Raw genomic sequence first — 18,131 nt, forward strand, 5'->3', positions numbered from 1 at the left:
GTCGGTTCTCACTCTCTTCAATAGACCTCTTCCATTCTCCAACAGGTTTTGTCCAGTTATCGCTTGCTTACAATGGGCATTCATCTGATGTCATGGTGACTACCACATCTAGCATGACTCTAGTTTCTGTTATAACAGATGAGAGGTTGCTTGATTCAGAAACCAACAATTATGTTTCAAGTGATTACAGTAAGATGAAATTTCCAGATCTGCAAGTTTCTAACAAGAATGACCGCATGGTTTCTGAGTATTTTATTATGGCGCGCAATAATTTGGATTCAGAGAGCTCAGAACTTTGAGAGCTTTGCCAATTTGAGCAATGAGGATCATGTTGACTCTGATATCGGCAGCCATGAGATGCAGAAAAAGCAGTGAAGTTAGAGACATGAGGAACAATTCTGCAGTTTCGTTGCCCAAGAACACCTTGGTTCAATCTGTGATCAATATAAACCTTCAGCCAGAACAATCAATTGTGCAGCAGCAGATAGTTGATATGTACATGAAGAGTATGCAAGAATTCAGTTTGAGATTCATGGTGCTTTTTTGTTAATTGTGAAAACTTAAGCAGTTAAGAATAAATTAAATAAGCCCAAATTTGATGACAAACATGGTGCTTGAATCACAATCACTATTATACTGTTCATCAGGATCATCCTTATCCTGCTATTCATGAAGTGCTTTGACCATTTTTAAGGCCAAACTAGCTTGAGGAAATATTGGTGTTGGGAAGAGGTAATCTTGGAAAGACTGCTATTACAGGATCACAGTTCATCTACTAGTGTGAGGAAATTTTGATTTGGCCACTGTTATATCACAATAATATTAGCAAAAAGATTTCCTGAGAATTTGAAACTTTTGATTTTCTTGGGAAAATCACAATTCTTTTTAAACAGTAGAAAGATCAAATTTGAAAAGGTTGTAAGTTTTTTTTTGTCTAATGGCCTTATTAGCCTTAATTAATCTTCAATCGGCCTGATTCAAGCTGAATCGACCTTTTTTATTTTTTCTATACTTTTTTGTCTATTGATTCTGTTCAGAAACCAATTTAAACAACATTGGTTTATAGCAAAATGGATCTGATTCTTCTATGCTACTATGATATATGGCAAAGTAGTTTATGAAGTTTAAGGCTTTGAGATAGATGATGAGACTCTGAGTTTGGATCGCCAACCATCAATGGGCATTAACATGAACTGCTACTGCTTGGTCCAACCTTTTGTTCTCGTCTTTTTTGCATATTCTGATAGGGTTGGCTGCCCCCAACAATAAAATAAAGCAAGTGACTATGCCATTATCTTTGAGTCTGATGTCATTTTCTTGGAGTTTTTGAAAACAAAAATTTGTTGCCCCCTTGAATATTGACTTAAATAATCGTGCATTGCCCATAATAGAGATGCAAATGGGTCACATTTTTTTTAATATTGATTGAGCCTTAACTTTTTCTTTGTGTCTAATACCGACTGTCAATACCAAGTCTAGCGTGTTTAGCTCAAGGCATGAAGTGGCTCAATTTGCCCAACCCATGGATCACCTATTTTGCTTATCAAATCTCAATTTGATTGTTAAGCGGATCATGCTTTAGTGAATCTCGAGTAATCAGATTCAGATTCAATCAAATATTTAACCCAAACTCAATCCATTGACATCCCCTGGGTGAAAGTCCAATCCATTGCATACCAAATCCCACCCATAAGTTTTTGTATGTTTTAGTATTTAAATCCAATTCAAGATCCATATTCGGGTAAAAAATCCATGATTTTAGACATAGTTTCGTAATTAGATTCATATCCCGGCTAAAATTCACAATAAAACTTGTTAAAATATGTAAATAGGTAGATAGATCAGGTCATATGATCCAAACGAAGTAATCCGACCCAGCATCCATGATTTTAGACATACATTTTCATCTGTTTCGATATTTAAATCCAATTTGAGATCCATAATTGGATAAAAAATCCATATTCAAGGCAAAAAAACATGATTTTAGACATAGTTTCATAATTGGATCTATATCCGGGCTAAAAATTCGTATTAAAACATGTAAAATGATCTATATCCATTATTGTCTAAGTTGTCCGCACATCCTCATCAAACAACGAACATTTGGAACATAGTATTTGAGTACGGTCCAAACAAAAACGTTAGACTTGGTACAATTGTTACAGAACGAATATTTTGTTCAGTCTTTTTTGTTCATTTGGTCCAACCCTGAACAAGCCATCGAACATACCCTAAGCGCCTGATGGAGGTCCGTCAAGTGCTTAATGCACAAATTTTGTGCCATATGATTGCACCCGATCCAGACTCTTTATAGACCCAGCCAATATCATATCTGATTAATAATTGAACCCTTACTTGGTATTGAATTTTGCACCTGAATCTGAGTTTGAGCCTCAATAAAATCTGAATCCGACCAAGATTTGAATCCAAATACATATAAACGTAGGATTTTAAAATGGTCGGGTTCATATTTGGTTTTAGCTGTTGACCATCCGACTCCAGATCCGATGGGGTCAGACTCGGTAATTCCCAGATCCGACCCGAGTTGAACCCATTTACATCCCTACTTGGAAGTTGGAACGCACCGCAAGGATCCGATTTCCGGTGCACACTAGGATCAAAACACTATTAAGTTGGATCCAGGTCCATATTGGCTGTTGCGCAGTGTCTACTACAGCGCTAAGGCTGCCATTGTCGTGCGTTTTCCACGCCAAGAGGAGTGGCATTCCCGATAATTTTCCGAAGAACGTGGGCGTTTCTGGATGCCATGGTTGATGCAGAGTCGCTATAGAGCCCCCCGACAAGCGAGAACAACGGTTGGACCAGAGCGCCCTTCTTCTTCTCTTCATCCTTCTTCGACGATCGGGAACTACTGAATGAGATCTCGAATATTCGCGAAAAGAAGGAAATAGATCGAGCGAGAACGGGAAGTTAGTCTCGTTTCGAGGTGAGAGTTCTCGATCACCCGCATTCTTGTTCCTCTGTTTTCTAGTTTTTTCAGTTTTTTTTTTTCGCTCTTCGTTTCGTCGGTTTGAAAATCTCGTTCTGGTTTGCGTTTACGGCAGATTCAGATTGAACGCATTGATCGAACTTTTGTGTTCTGAAGAGCGGTTTTGTTCCTCGGAGCAAAATCTTTCTTTCTCTCTCTCTATTGTGTCAGCGATGAAGTATCAGTTTGATCTTTTATGAATTCATTTGGGGCTGTGGGTATTTGAATGCGATCACTTATCCAGAAATCTGGGAGAAGTGGGGATATTTTAGTTTTTGCTCTTTGGTGCGTTATTTTCTGTTTTTCCATTGAAGATCTCGTTATAAGTTGTATGTGCCAGATTCAGATTCATTTGCATTGATGAATTTTTTTTCCGTAATAGAGAAACGTTTCTTTTTTCCTTTCTTCGAAACAGAATCTCTCTCTCTCTCCCCGAAACATGAATGCACCCACTTATTCAGAAATCTGGGAGAAGTTGATATTTTCCGGGTTGTGTGTGGAACAGATTCAGATTGAACACATTGATTGAAATTTTATGTTCTAGAGAGCGGTTTTGTTCCTCGGAGCAAAACCTCTCTCTCTCTCTCTGCGCTTGTTGAATGAATCATGCAGCACTTTTTAGATCCTTTCCGGTTTATTTGGCATTGAATGTGTATCTGAGTGCGCCCACTTGTTCAGAAATCTGGGTTAAGTTGGAATGTTACATTGTGCTCCTTAGCACGAATCATTGCTACATTTCTCTGATATTTTTGAAGGTTGGTACATCCAAACGTGCTCTAAAAGATTTGGTTTTTCTCTACCATTTTGAAGCATTTTTATTAGTTTGATCATGGCCTTGTTGTGAAAGCGGTTCTGAGAACGGTCTCAGCTTCTTCATTTGATTCCTTGGTCTATTCATCTGGGCAGAGTACTGATTCTCCAAATTCAGTTTAATTGCAACACCCAACTACACAATAGAAACGTTTTTGGCAATAGTTGAACTTGAAGTTTACTGGATGTTTGTGTGTTATCATTGAGAAGCTTAGTCTTCTTCAATTTGATGAGCTTATTGATGCTGGTATTGGCAAATTTGCTATTCTGTAATCATGGACCTTAGGCTGGCAAAGAGAATTTTATATGTTTTCTGAAAAGCCGATTGTCATCTCACTTTGTTGATTCTATAATATTTTTGTTGTAGTTTTCTGTTGGTTCTCATGGGGCCTAAGGATGCTGTGCACCTTCTTGAGAAATCAGCGGGAGCTCATTACTCAAGGTTCCATTTAGATGGCATGAACGGATCGAATTCAGAGGCAGAGTCACCAACAACTTCCAAAACTGAGAGAGTGCATAATCAACCATTTATAATTGGTAAGCAGTTGGTGGATATGCTTTTGGCATTAAAGATGTGGAACACTGTGAGCATAAAAATTAGAAGATGGCATCAGGTAGAATTAACAAAATATATTGATATCCAGACTTGGGGAGAACTCAAATATTACACTATGCTGTAAAATTTAGTTAACATTTACGCAACCGAAAAGAGGTAAGCTGCAATCTGATTGTGTGAATCTCTGAGATATCTCAATTGTGGTAATTTTTTCTCTTAACTTCCACTATCAGATGCAAACTAGTTGAGTTGGTATAGGATGTCTTTGGCATATGAACGAAAACTCAATGGATGAAACTGCCAACAGAATAGTAAATAAAGTGCTGGATGTTAGTTAAAATTATATTTAAAAAGAAAATATAAATTTTTGAAACATTTGAATGCACCTATACATTCTCATATTTTTGCACATTGGATAATGTAGAAATATTGGAAGTATCACTTATGCTAACAAACATGCAGTTTGAATTCAGGCTATTTCATCATGACAATAGCAAGAAAATGCATGAAAATATACACTAGATTGATTCCTGGGGCTTCCTGGGACCTCATAATTCTCTTTGGTGGAAGAATTAAGATTTGTAGAGTGAAGCAGAAACTTTTCTCTAGAATCGGTTTGATTATATTTTGATATTATCATTGCCAGTATGCTGCTTTTCTTTTATGCTTTCCCATAAAATATGAAACATGCATGCCTCGTAGCTAGCTGTAGTCCCTATCATCAAGTTAAACATCTAGTTTAAGGCCTTTGATATGCCAGCCATTTTTTACTTTTTACATTGCATAGCATGCTATAACATGAGTATTTTGCATATGAGTTTCCTAAACAAATTATATGTAAGGGCTTGTTCACTGAATGCAGGAGTAGCTGGTGGTACAGCATCTGGGAAGTCCACAGTGTGTGAAATGATTTTTGAACAGCTTCGAGATCATCGTGTTGTTCTCATCAGCCAAGTAATTTTTCTTTCTCAGTGGTTATATACTGTAACACATTTTAATTAACCTTCCAAAGTGGAAATCTGCTGCAGAAAAAAGAAATATTATTACCAGGATTGTCTTTTTTGTTCGTTGTGCCTCGACCATAACCATCCTTAGTAGCACTCTTAGATATCTTTACCTTAGCTTGCTGATGGATTTTGACCTTCTCATACATTTATTGTTAAAACAAGAGGAAAGTGAAGAGAATTACAAGGTTGGGCCTCTTGGCTACCTTTTAAATTGTCCAGAGACAGGGCCTGGCTCTTCTAGCATCTTAGGAAGAACAAAAATTACATGTCAGTCAGAAGTGCAGGGCAATGTTGTTTGTTTCAAGTGTCACGTCCTTGTGTTGTTGCTGTTATGTGAATAAGAGACATGCATATGTATATTTATTTATTTATTTATTTATTTATGCATGTGTAATTGTGTATATTTATTTATTTGTTTGTTTGTTTTTATATGTGCATGTGTGCATCTCCGATCATGTGCTCCGCCTTCAGTTTGGGCAATTAATTTCATGTTAGAATTAATCTGGTATTAACCAGTGCAGGTTTGCTCTTTTTTGATAAAATAGTGAAAATTTGAACCAATTAAATAAGTTTGGAAGAAATTCCTTGCTTATCCTAAGCAGCTTCATACATTTGAAACATTTATTCCAAAGTGCGTAATGAATAATTCCAGGCATATTTTTTCATAAGTAATAGTGCAAGCACAGTTGAAATTGATTCATTACTTCTGCAATGGTGAATGATATATGAATAGTGAAGACTTACATGAAAGTGCTAGACATACTATTGGATCACTAAGGAAGAATGTGTCCACATACCTAGTGTTGAATTCTAGACATGGAGTCTGATGCTGAACTCACATGTGTCTAGGTAACATAAGGGAATGACATATGAATAATGAAGATTTACTTGAAAGTGCTAGACATACTAGCGGAGTACTAAAGTAGAATGCTCCTTCTATGAACGTGTTTTGGTTGCCTTCACTTCAAATTTCAAATCTTCAAAAGTTATGCCTACAAATCCGCTGTGTTATTTTTATTTTTTGATTCCAACTTCTAACTATGAGAACTTTCATTGCAGGATTCTTTTTATCATCCTCTGACAGAAGAGGAGCTAGAGCGGGCTCATGAGTATAATTTTGATCACCCTGGTGAATATTTTTCTCTTTTCATGTACTAGTTATAGTTCATTTACTGGACTGTGTTAATACCATCTGTACACTTTTACTTTTGGCATTCATAGGTTTATTGTTTCCCATCGGATCCTGTGAAAAATGTGTTCCATCACCAAAATGACAAATTACGGTTTTGATAGCACTAGTTGAGGAATATGCTCAACTGGATACAAAATTTAAGGAGTTGGAATTAAATCCATATATCTAAAAGGAACAATGAACCATCAAGCAATGTTCAGTTCATGAGGCTTTTTGCGTTGCATTCATTGGGACATTGAGAAATTCAGTTAGAAAGGCGGCAGTTGCTTATTGTGTGATAAAGTTGACTTATGAGCGGAAGCAAAGCTTCTTTGGCTTGTGTCAGTTTTTTCTTCCATTCAATTCATCTTAATCTTTTTTGTTTTGTTTTTTGATTTTTGTCAGATGCCTTTGACACTGAAAAGCTACTTTCTTGCATGGAGAAATTGAAATGCGGACAGTCAGTTGATATTCCGAACTATGATTTTAGGAAAAACTCTGCAGGACCGACTCGCAAGGTACCATTGAACTGCTTATGGAGTGGTCAGATTGGCAAAATGTTATTTTTTTCTAACCATTAACAAGTGGCATTGTATATTGCAATCAGGATGTGTTAAGGTTCGTGTCCAAATTAGGATGTACTATCCCTTTTGAGATATACTCTAATGACTGTCTGGCTTTCATGTTCTTAAATCTCTAGGATATCTTTGTGACTCAACTTAAAAAATGTGCTTCTTGTTTGTTTCTTTTATTCCTCCATATATGGAGCTTGCTATTGCCTGCTTCTGTTCTCAATTATATTGGTGATCATGACGATCAACAAATTCCATAAGCTGCTTGTGCTATGATTGCTTTGTTTTGTATACTTTATTCTTATAACTTGTAGCCTAGTAGACTCCAAATGTCAGCTACTTTGTATGCTAGATAGATAGTATGCAGTTTCTAATGCATGCATCACTTCCTTTTTTTTTCCTTTTATATGGCTTATCATTATTTCTTATAATTTAAATTAGTCTGTTTCATTGGTAAATGTTGTTTATTGGGTCTTAGAAGATTATTGACATGAGTATCTAAACAGACTGTTGTCAAATTATGATAACTATGAACTGATGAACTTCATCTAAAATTCTCACCCATGATTATTTGTGAACTTGATGAATTTTGCTACAGATCAATCCTGCAGATGTCATAATTTTAGAAGGCATACTACTCTTGCATGATCCTCAAGTCCGAGACTTGATGAACCTGAAGATCTTTGTTGATACAGGTTTTCCTTCATCTATTCTACTCTCGCTACATGCAATTTTTGTCTATTTTGGATTTCTTAATTCCTGCTTGAGGATATCTTGTTTATATTTTTCTTCCAAGTCATTATGTATTGTGATGTTTAGATTGTTTTATTGTAATCAGCTATCTCATTGCGAGTATTGTGACACATAAATAATTCCTTAGGTGATTATTTGCATGTCTTTCAAATAATATAACAAATACCGACCAGTGACTGCTGAAAGGCATACTTTCTCCTGTATTTTCTCGGCGTCCTTTCATTTATCATGCTCTTCCTCAAATCTGAGCCACTAGAAGAAGGCTTAGATGTCTGAATGTGATTCACTAGAATTCTTTATTTTTCTCCTCTTTTTAGTGAGAGAACTGTAAAAATAGTATGAAACTTTCAAGCTCTTTTGCTTCTTGTTATAGAACATGTGGGGAAGTTAACAATAATTTCCAGTGCAGATGCTGATATACGACTGGCAAGAAGAATAAGACGTGACACTGTTGAGACAGGGAGAGATGTTAGAATGGTGCTTGATCAGGTTAGCAGATTTTTCAAAAACCTCTTTGAAAATTTTAATGGCACTTCTCCAGTATTTTCTATATCCCTTTTTATTATAGACAAGCCAGATGCTTGCACATAAAAATGTCCAGGTGCTTGGATGTAACTTATACTATACAAGAAGAAATGGAGCAACTTGCTTGTATATTTCCTGAATTCATTTTTCATTAAGTTCAAACAATTGTCTGCCGTTAATCTGAAAAATGATGCTTGACTTTCATTCTATGTATTGCTACTAGAACATGGATCCTCTATATTATACTATTTAAGACCTTGATATCTATTAACAATTCTCAAATAATTCTTCGTGATAGAGGATTTCTGTTAGTTAATTTGTATATTTCATAAATTCCACTTGTAAGTTGAATGATAATGATGTTCCGATGTGCTTTTCAACAAATTACCTGATTCTAACTAATATTTTGGACACTTCCTTGCTAAGCCAGTCTTTAGTTTCCTCGTGGAGTTCTCTGTTTCTCTTAAACAGATTTTCTTTTCATGCTGCTGTTTCCACTTTTGTTTTCTGGCTGTAAGATTTTTATATGAATTGATGGATGTGTTTTTCCAACATCCATGGATCTCCCTAGTTTGTCTATCATATCTAGCATAAACCCATAAAGTGGCTTATTCCTTGTGTTTAAATTCTATTGTCTGCTCATTTTCATCCTTTTAAGTGTAAATAGTTTGAGTTTGAGTTCAAAAAGGTTCCTAGTATAGTGGTTGAATGTTATAACTGGACCAGTAGAGTTGAACTATCTTAGACAAGGGTTCTCAGGATCAAAACCAGTATCAGATATCCTTGAACATGCTGATTTTTCATGAGTTATCTTGTTATTTGTCACCATTATTTTATTCACGACCTTCTTCTAACCATCGCAGTACTCAAAATTCGTGAAGCCTGCTTTTGATGACTTCATACTGCCATCAAAGAAGTATGCAGATATTATCATACCTCGTGGAGGTGATAACCATGTTGCAGTTGATCTGATTGTGCAACATATCCATACAAAACTTGGACAGCATGATCTATGCAAAATATATCCAAATATCTATGTTATCCATTCAACTTTCCAGGTATGTCTTATATGTGCTGGATATTTAGTTTTTGATCTGCTTAAACCCTATCTTAAGTAGAAAATTTGAAAAGAAGCCCGATTTATTTGTTGATCTTTTTCTTTCAAGCTCTACTTCAACTTTTATTTCTGGTTGTAACTTCATATTTCTTCCAGATTCGTGGTATGCATACCCTAATACGTGATGCACAGACAACAAAGCATGACTTTGTATTTTATTCTGACCGTTTAATTCGTTTGGTTAGTATCATTTTGCCCTAAGCAGTGAAAGTTACTTCCTTTTTGCAAATAATGGTTCAAGATTCTACCTCTGCATGTCATGCACAGGTTGTTGAGCATGGACTGGGCCACCTTCCATTTACTGAAAAACAGGTGGTCACTCCAACAGGTAAGGTGCAATGTGATCAACATGCTTAAAATTGGCTTTTTTCTTGTTCATGATGAGTTTGTAGAGACTCATTGATGTGTGCTTGTCTGCTTGACGTTCTTATCTTTTCCATATGTTCGATGTCAAGGGGCAGTTCAACCAAATAATTTTAGAAAGGGTAGCACTTATTTTCTTTTCGGTTTCTTGTATTTCACAATTCATGAGATTGCCATAACAAGATCATCATGGCAACTGTTTAAGATATTTGCTGCTGTTAACATGACTTAATTCCATAAGAAAGTACTCATTTAACTAGCATTAGTAATACATGCTATTTTCCAGGTTCTAAAAGTTTTCCTGTTATGTCAGGTTTAGTGAAAGTATTGGCTTATGAAGATTCTCAACTTCAGACTACTTTTTTTTAGAAATCTTTCGAGGGTTTATATGGGTTAGGTCAGAGAATGAACAAATAAAAGAACCTTGTATAACCACATCATTAATTTCACTAAGCATCTCAAATTTTACATACTGACAAGAAGCTTGGGATGGAATGGGAAATACTGGCAGATTGACAAATACATTGTGCTTCCTTGAATACCCATGGGCAAGTCCAAATATCATCAGGAGTTATTCTCTAGTGCCTCCTAGTCCTAGTTGATCAGATAAGCATAAGTACCAAGCAACTGTAGCATTTCCCTCTCTTTCGTTGCAGTCATTGAGTTTGTCAAAATACTCCGCAACAATGACATTTTCCTCTCTTTCATTGCAAACATTCTCCTTAGAGTTGCATTTAGCAGGGTATTGAAACTTGACTAAATAGAATTTGTAGATGAATCTGGATCCTAGGCAAGATAATTTGCATAAGAAAGGCCATGGCCATCATCCATCCAAGTAGCAGCTAACTGCAGCAACCCATCATTATGTTCTGCCTTTGGAAACAGAATTATCTCTTTGTTCATTGTCACCACTTTTATTTGAATTGAGGTCATTGTTTGAGTTCCGCCAAGGTGCTCCATTTTTACTTTTATAAGGAGGTTTAAAGAGTGAAGCTTCACTGTTCCATGTAAAGTACAATAAAGAGGAAAATAGAATAAAGCTAGGTTTTATATATATATATATATATATATATATATATATATATATATATATATATATATATATATTTGGGCACTTCTATGGTGGTACACACTTGCTATACATAGATCTAACCTCCAAAAGCAAAATCTAACTGTTGGGTCATGTTTAACATGTTCTGTTTATTATTTTCATGTGTTAAAGGTGACTCAAATATGACGTTTTATACCATTTTTAAACCACCCTTATTTTCATGAATTGTGAGCCATTTATTTTCACCTTCTCAAAAATAGAATCTTATGGTGTATTAAACATGATAAAACCTTCTAACATAGTAAATAAACCATCTGTATGGTTAGATTTACCATTTGGTGGCTTGATCTATGCAGACAAGAGTGTATACCACCATATGGTATCATGGTACAGAACCGCCATATATTTTTCCCTACACTTGAGTTTGCGCCTGAACCCATGCCTTAACTGTCTGACATAGCTAGGGAGAAGATAGCTGAGGGAAGAAAGGATAGTTATATGTAAAGAAAGAAAGGTAAATCTATAGTAATTTATAAAGAGAAGATGACATGAGGAAGATGGATAACTTGTATATTTCAAAAAGATGGTATCCATGGAATTGCTTGGTTTTAGAGTCTTAATATTGAAGCAATATGTGCTGTAGATTCCAAATGCAATCAGATTCAGCGTCGGCATCCAAGAGACATTTTTTTTTCTTGATTTGCTACAGTATTATTTTACTGGATTGCTGTAACATCAAGATTCTGGTCATTTTACTCCTATGACTATAAGTTTCAGGAGTGGATTTATAAAAGTATGTATCATTTCACTCATGCAGGTTCAGTGTACACCGGTGTGGATTTCTGTAAAAGGCTTTGTGGGGTCTCAGTTATTAGAAGGTACTTTTCAATATTTTTGTAGATTTAGCTGTTATTTTTCATTGAAGTAAGCATTTATGCTGGCAGTTCTATTTGTAGTCGTGAATTCATACCCCTCTTTTAAGCATCCGTTCAAAAACAGTTTTAGGTTTGATATAGTTCTTGTAGTGCTCCGTATTTGACCTCAGAAGCAATCGAATAGGACCTATGTGATCTATCAGTGACTTTTTCTTAGGCATTGTCAGTACAAAATCAGTTCATATCATTCTGTATCACCAAGGTGTCAACTATAATATCATCATTATCTCATGACCAGTTCATAGCATTATCACGTATATTGGTGATACTTTGAAATATCATGATATTATTGCAATATGATGAAAAGCGATTAAATAGGTAAAATACCATGATGCTTTCAAAATAATGAAAAATCACTAATATCATAATATTTTTATTTCTTTTTAGTTTTTTATTCAGTTTTCGTATTTTAAACATGGTTTTTCTTCTTTCTTTCATCATTTTTATATATTATAATCTATATATTTTATTTTCATTTTTGCCAAAGGTTAATTAGCTGAACCTATGCCACATTGGCATGACAAAAGGGACACATTACACGACATTCTTGCACATATAATGTTGGGATATTCCTTTGGGTGAGATCTCTTTAACCAACCTCAATGGCTTATGCTCATGAAATTTTTGTCAGCGGAGAGAGCATGGAGAATGCACTGCGGGCATGCTGCAAGGGAATTAAAATTGGAAAGATACTAATCCACAGGGAAGGAGATAATGGCCAGCAGGTTTGTGTTAGGCATTATGGTTTATCTTGACTGTTGATCTATTATTCAATCTTTTTTCTGATACTTGGTTTGTTCATGCAGTTAATTTATGAGAAATTACCACAAGACATCTCAAATCGACATGTTCTGCTGTTAGATCCAATCCTTGGCACAGGTTTCAGTTTTTTTTGTTTCATTTTTTTTTAGTTTTATATGGTTGTGATGTGTTAACTATTGCTAAGATTTATAAAATATGTAAGAAACTGGCAGAAGACATCTCACAACTAGAGCTGGGAAACAAGCTTAGCTGCTTGTGGATCAGCTCATGTTCGGCTTGTAAAGAGCTTGTTCAAACTTGTAAAATAGGCTCGGCAAGCTGAATATGAACAATAAGTGCTTGGCTCAGCTCGACTCAAATAAGCTTTTAGATATATTTTACATGTATTTTTTTTGTAATTCTATTTCATCCATCTCTAAACAATATATTTTTCTATAAACAAGCCAGCTCGAACTAGGCTCGTTTAACTCGGGCTCATTATGAGCTCAAACTCTGCTTGGCTTGCCACAAGAATGAGCCAAGCCTAAACACATCGAGCTTGGCTCATTCAGCATGTTTACCAGTCCTACTCATAACTACATGTTCTATTGCTGAATCCGATTCATGGTATATGTTTGAGTTTTTAGATTGTTGCAAAGCATGAATTACTCCTTTTGGTGGGAACACACGCATGCACACACACAGAGTAAGAGGAGTTCTATGTCATTAACCCTGACACCAAGTATGGAACATGACATGGATATGATTGGTATGTAGGACTTGTTGATCTTAAAAGTGCAAATCAGTGATCGGCTGTTCCAAACCATTATGATTGGAACATTTGGAACATTAAGGGTCCATTCGATTACCTTGGAGTAGACACCGAGGTTTTTGAAGTAGAGATCCTCAGATCTCTAATCCGAGGTTCTCTAGTCCAAAACCCCACCCCGTTCAGACTTGGAAACCTCGGTTTTGGGGGGATTTTGGCCCAAAACAGGGATCTCAAAACCTTGGTTTTGAGATCCTCTGTTTGTAAATAGGTTTGATCATGGTGTGGGCCCCATGCCTCGATCCACTAAACCTCGGTTCTCCTCAGAGATCCAAGGTAATTAAATGCACCCTAAGGGCCTGTTTGTTTCATTCTCATGAAATGAGAAAAGGCTGAGCTGGCAGGAAAGCTCAGTCCTTTCACCTTGGAATGAAACAAACAGCAGCATGGAGAGAGAGGAATGGGATGAGCTGACAGGCTGAGTTGGTGACTTTTCCTTTCCCGACCCAATTTTCATGGCATTTTTCAGTCACACATCCTCCCCTATGAAAACATTCTCATCTCACCATCCATGCTGACAACTGTGTGGGCCCCAAGCATGGGAAAAGTGTCCTTTCCGTTCCCACCTTATGGAAGTGAAACAAACAGGCCCTAAATAATGTGTTCAAATTGAGTGAAGATTGAAGACCATAAAAAATTATATGAAGTACAGAACATGTCCAACACAAGATTGACATCTGATGATGTTGTTGTGTTGATACATATGACAATACCCTAATGAAGTGTCCATGTGAGATAGCTTTTCAATTTAATGTGCATTTTAAAAAAGATGCTGTTTAATCATCGATACTGAATTGTAGCACACATCTACTGGATGCACAACTGAAGGAAACGATTGTGGCCCACTTGGAATACATCTTGTTATCTGGTCTATCTTGTTCTAGCAGAAACGTATTCTGAAGTTATTTTTCTCCTGAGGCATCAAACTTCTATTTTGCTACAGGGAATTCAGCAGTTCAAGCCATTTCCCTTCTTACACGGAAAGGAGTACCTGAGTCTAACATCATATTTCTCAATCTAATTTCAGTAAGTTGCTCTGTTTTCTCCCAGTCAGTGCTTGTCTCTCTCATAGTCTATCACAGAGAATCATTTAAATTTGAATGGAATGCATGCACTCATACTCGCATTTTGTTTCAATTTCTGAATTCTGATCACATTACATTGGTTTGTGTCCTGGAAACTCCTTAAGGCCCCCCAAGGAATACATGTGGTATGCAAGAAATTTCCCAGAATCAAGATTGTGACATCAGAGATAGAAACAGGTCTCAACGAAGAATTCCGTGTTGTTCCCGGTATGGGTGAATTTGGTGATCGATATTTTGGCACAGATGATGATGATGATACTCAGGCCAAGATGCAGGAATAGAGTACAATGTGTATATCTTCGTTTGGTTGCCGTTTTTGGTATAGGCATAAATTCTGGAAGTACCAACCTGCACTTCTGGATTGGTGTTTATCAATTGCATCATATTTCGTTTTGTTCTTTTCTCTTAATTTTTATAAACTACGAGTCAGTGTCTGTGTCCCGCGTCTGATGTTATTGCTTCTGCCCTTTAATGTAGCAATTTTCTAATAATGGCTTATTTTCATTGGAGACTGCTTTCTCCCCTTTCTGTGAAATCTTGATAAAGGACTCTGATTGTGGGATGTAGATATCTATACGCAACATTATATTTTAGCAGTCAGGTCTGGTGTAAGTTTTAGTACTTGCCTGGATCAGATGTTGGTATCATTCGGGAAGCGCACAAGGGCTCCGGTCTACTGAGAGATGCTTGTAAATGTCACCAAGTTGATGGGATGCCACAAGTTTGAAACCTACAGTTAGACTAATGGGAACGTGCTAAATGAGTTTTTCAGGGTTTTTTTGTTTTATTTTTAAATTCTGACAGTACAGATGTCATCTATGTAGATTTTATAAGGATCAGCTCCTGAAGTGTTAGATTTTGACATATGGGTAGGTTTTTATAACGTTCAAAAAACCAACGGTCCAAAATCTTTGTAAATTTTGTTAGGTTCCAAATATCATTTTTTTCATTGAAAATACATGACTCAAGTGTGAATTCCTGGCAAATTGACAATGCCCAACACATTTATGGGCTCTGAACTGCAAAAAAAACACTGGAAGAGAAAAAAAAAACCATTTAGCATATTTCATTTAGCATAAACTTATTACTCTCTCTCTCTCTCTAACTATATATATATATATATATATATATATATATATATATATATATATATATATATATATATATATACACAGCTGCTTAAACGAATGTCACTCAGGGTGTGATGGACGCTCAACGTCATTTTTGCACAAAAACACTAATATCCGTTTGAGCACCTAACGAGTGAGCAGTTAGCATCACTCTATATATGAGTAATGTGCTGGTTCTGCCCCACTGTCTCGTTCTGCCTCGTTAGGCCCGTTAGGCCCCTTCGATGTGATTTTTTCGTAGTTTTTTTTTGTGTTTTTTCACATCTAACACCATTGATGTGATCTATAGGTTTTGTTTAGTGGGAACCGACTTTTGGATCACCGGAATCTAACCTGTATACAGGTTTTTTTGGTTATTTAAAATCAATGGCTATGAAGGTATCATTTTTTTTGGCTCATAAAATATGTTTTTTCATTGAAAAACATGATTCAAGAGTTGTTTCCAACTAAATTGAGCATGCTAAACACATCTAACGGTTCAGATCTATCATAAATCACTTCACCGGGCAAAATGAGAAAAGTAGATGTTCAGCTCTCTCTCTCTCTCTCTCTATATATATATATATATATATATCAGCAACTTTTGTCGAAGGTATTATTTGACACAAAGTTGGGCTGAGCGTCAGCCCGAGTTGGTTCCGGTCATGTTCTAAAGTGATCATGCACCCAGTGGCGTAGCTAGGATTCATGTGAGGGGGGGGGGGGGGGCAATTATTAATAAAAATCTATTTCATATGGACAAATCAAACTATTTGCTGCAGTCAGGGCTGGGCTAGGACTGGGCTTTTAAAAAAAAAAAAATTAACTGTTTTGGGAGGCAGGTCCTGCCCCCTCCCCAGCTCAGCCTATACATGCACCTACATTTTCACATATATATATATATATATATATATATATATATATATATATATATATATATATATATATATATATATATATATATATATATATAAAAGAAGGGCAGGATGCGTGGTTGTACGCTGCACATAAAAAAAAGCCTATTTAGTGGAGGTTTTTGACCGCCGACATGAGAAAAAAAAGAAACCCTTTAAGGGCCGTTTGGATGACAGCAGGAAAAACCTGGTTTTGCCCCCCAAAACCTGGCCAATTCCACCTGTTAAGGTGACCAAAAGCCTCATTTTTCGGCCAGCCACCGGCCGAGAAAGGGTCAGACCAGTGTCGCTGGTGCTAGGTGACATCAGCTGGGCCATTTCACGGCGGGTGGTTGGCCGAAAAATGGCCGGCTACTGAAAAATAAAAACTTTAAAAAAAGAAAGCAATGTTAGGCTGGAACGGAGTTGGGTGGGGGTGGAAGAGGGTGAAAAACCCCCTCCCCGATAAACAAAGTTGAAAACTTGGGGGGATGAGTTTTTTCACTAAAACTGGGTTTTGGTGTCATACAAATGGTACCTTAGAAGTAGTCGCGAGCGCCGGTAAAGGGGTTTTTCACTTATAATTCGTGTGCGATCATCTCTCTCTCTCTCTCTCTCTCTCTCTCTCTATATATATATATATATATATATATATATATATATATATATATATATGGTTAACATTTGGTCATATCGCCATTACCTACAAATGAGTTTTATTTTATTTTATTTATATATATTTTTTCATGAAACTAATATTACATATATGACCTACATGTTTAGGTTAGCGAAAATCGGTTCTTAGATCATCTGATTAGTAGGCATGATTTTATAAGCTGTGAAAAATCAATAGCCTACAATGTGCAATATTTTCTCAGCTCATAAAATCATGTTTTTCATCAAAAAAAAAATCCAAAAGCTGGTTCCTATTATTGGATTTTTTAACAAAACAAATTTTTGGTTTGTTTTGTTGGAATTGTGTCGTGAATTATTTCAAGTCAAATGGCAGATGGTTTCTACTTAATTCAGAAATGTTTCAAGAATGCTATATGATCATACTTTCCATGCTTTCATTGTTCTTGAATGCAATATTTTCCAACTGAATTGGAATCTTTCCCAAATTTAGAAGTTGGAGAGGCAAAATACCCTCTAGTGTCTTGCACTAGGCGACCAAAATAGAAATGCCTTGATTACCATGGTGTCTTTGGAAAACCAAAGCTTCAAAAGTATGCAGGCCATGTGCCAAGCTTTAATTTTTCTAACAAAATTTTCTTGTCTATGACAAACTTGTCCTGTTAACTCAAACAAAGATTTACTTTTTCAGGACAAATTGCCCTGTCAGCTCAAACACAAAATAAAAAACTGGTTAAGAACAGCTTGTCTTATTACATGTTTGAACTGGACAAATTGTCCTGGTCAAACTATTCGACAAATCAAATGTGGACCCTAAAGATACACGAGGAAGAACTCAGCGACTCTAAATCAGGAGGTTACCATAATGATCTTTTGTGGGAATAAAATCTGTGATATAGTAACGTATTATATATAATGTGTTCTGGGCCAAATTTTCACTAAGAACGCTCTTAGAGTGCGTTGATTTTGGCCGGCCCGTTTTCCAAGTGGAA

At 36.1% G+C, this 18,131-nt stretch overlaps 1 protein-coding gene across 1 annotated transcript; it reads left to right on the top strand.

Moving 5' to 3' along the window:
• Nucleotides 1-2,815: 2,815 nt before the first annotated feature.
• LOC149818380 (uridine kinase-like protein 4) lies at nt 2,816-14,989 on the top strand. The gene is made up of 15 exons (XM_089984386.1): nt 2,816-2,947; nt 4,167-4,336; nt 5,218-5,309; nt 6,422-6,491; nt 6,939-7,051; nt 7,704-7,800; nt 8,268-8,347; nt 9,247-9,441; nt 9,597-9,680; nt 9,768-9,828; nt 11,732-11,792; nt 12,481-12,574; nt 12,656-12,728; nt 14,363-14,445; nt 14,609-14,989. Exons 2-15 carry the CDS (start codon nt 4,183-4,185, stop codon nt 14,783-14,785), a joined length of 1,434 nt encoding a protein of 477 aa, XP_089840512.1. The 5' UTR covers nt 2,816-2,947; nt 4,167-4,182; the 3' UTR covers nt 14,786-14,989.
• The last annotated feature ends 3,142 nt before the right edge of the window (nt 14,990-18,131 follow it).

The sequence above is a fragment of the Nuphar pumila genome, chromosome 13 (genome assembly GCF_984573655.1).
Source record: "Nuphar pumila chromosome 13, dmNupPumi1.hap1.1, whole genome shotgun sequence".
Lineage (NCBI taxonomy): Eukaryota > Viridiplantae > Streptophyta > Magnoliopsida > Nymphaeales > Nymphaeaceae > Nuphar > Nuphar pumila.

Bases quoted from the DNA above. Each gene is read 5' to 3' on its own strand.
- LOC149818380 (XM_089984386.1), top strand. From the start codon at position 4,183: ATGGGGCCTAAGGATGCTGTGCACCTTCTTGAGAAATCAGCGGGAGCT. The intron at 5,310-6,421 runs GTAATTTTTCTT...CTTTCATTGCAG, and splicing joins GTGTTGTTCTCATCAGCCAA to GATTCTTTTTATCATCCTCT. The intron at 6,492-6,938 runs GTGAATATTTTT...GATTTTTGTCAG, and splicing joins GTATAATTTTGATCACCCTG to ATGCCTTTGACACTGAAAAG.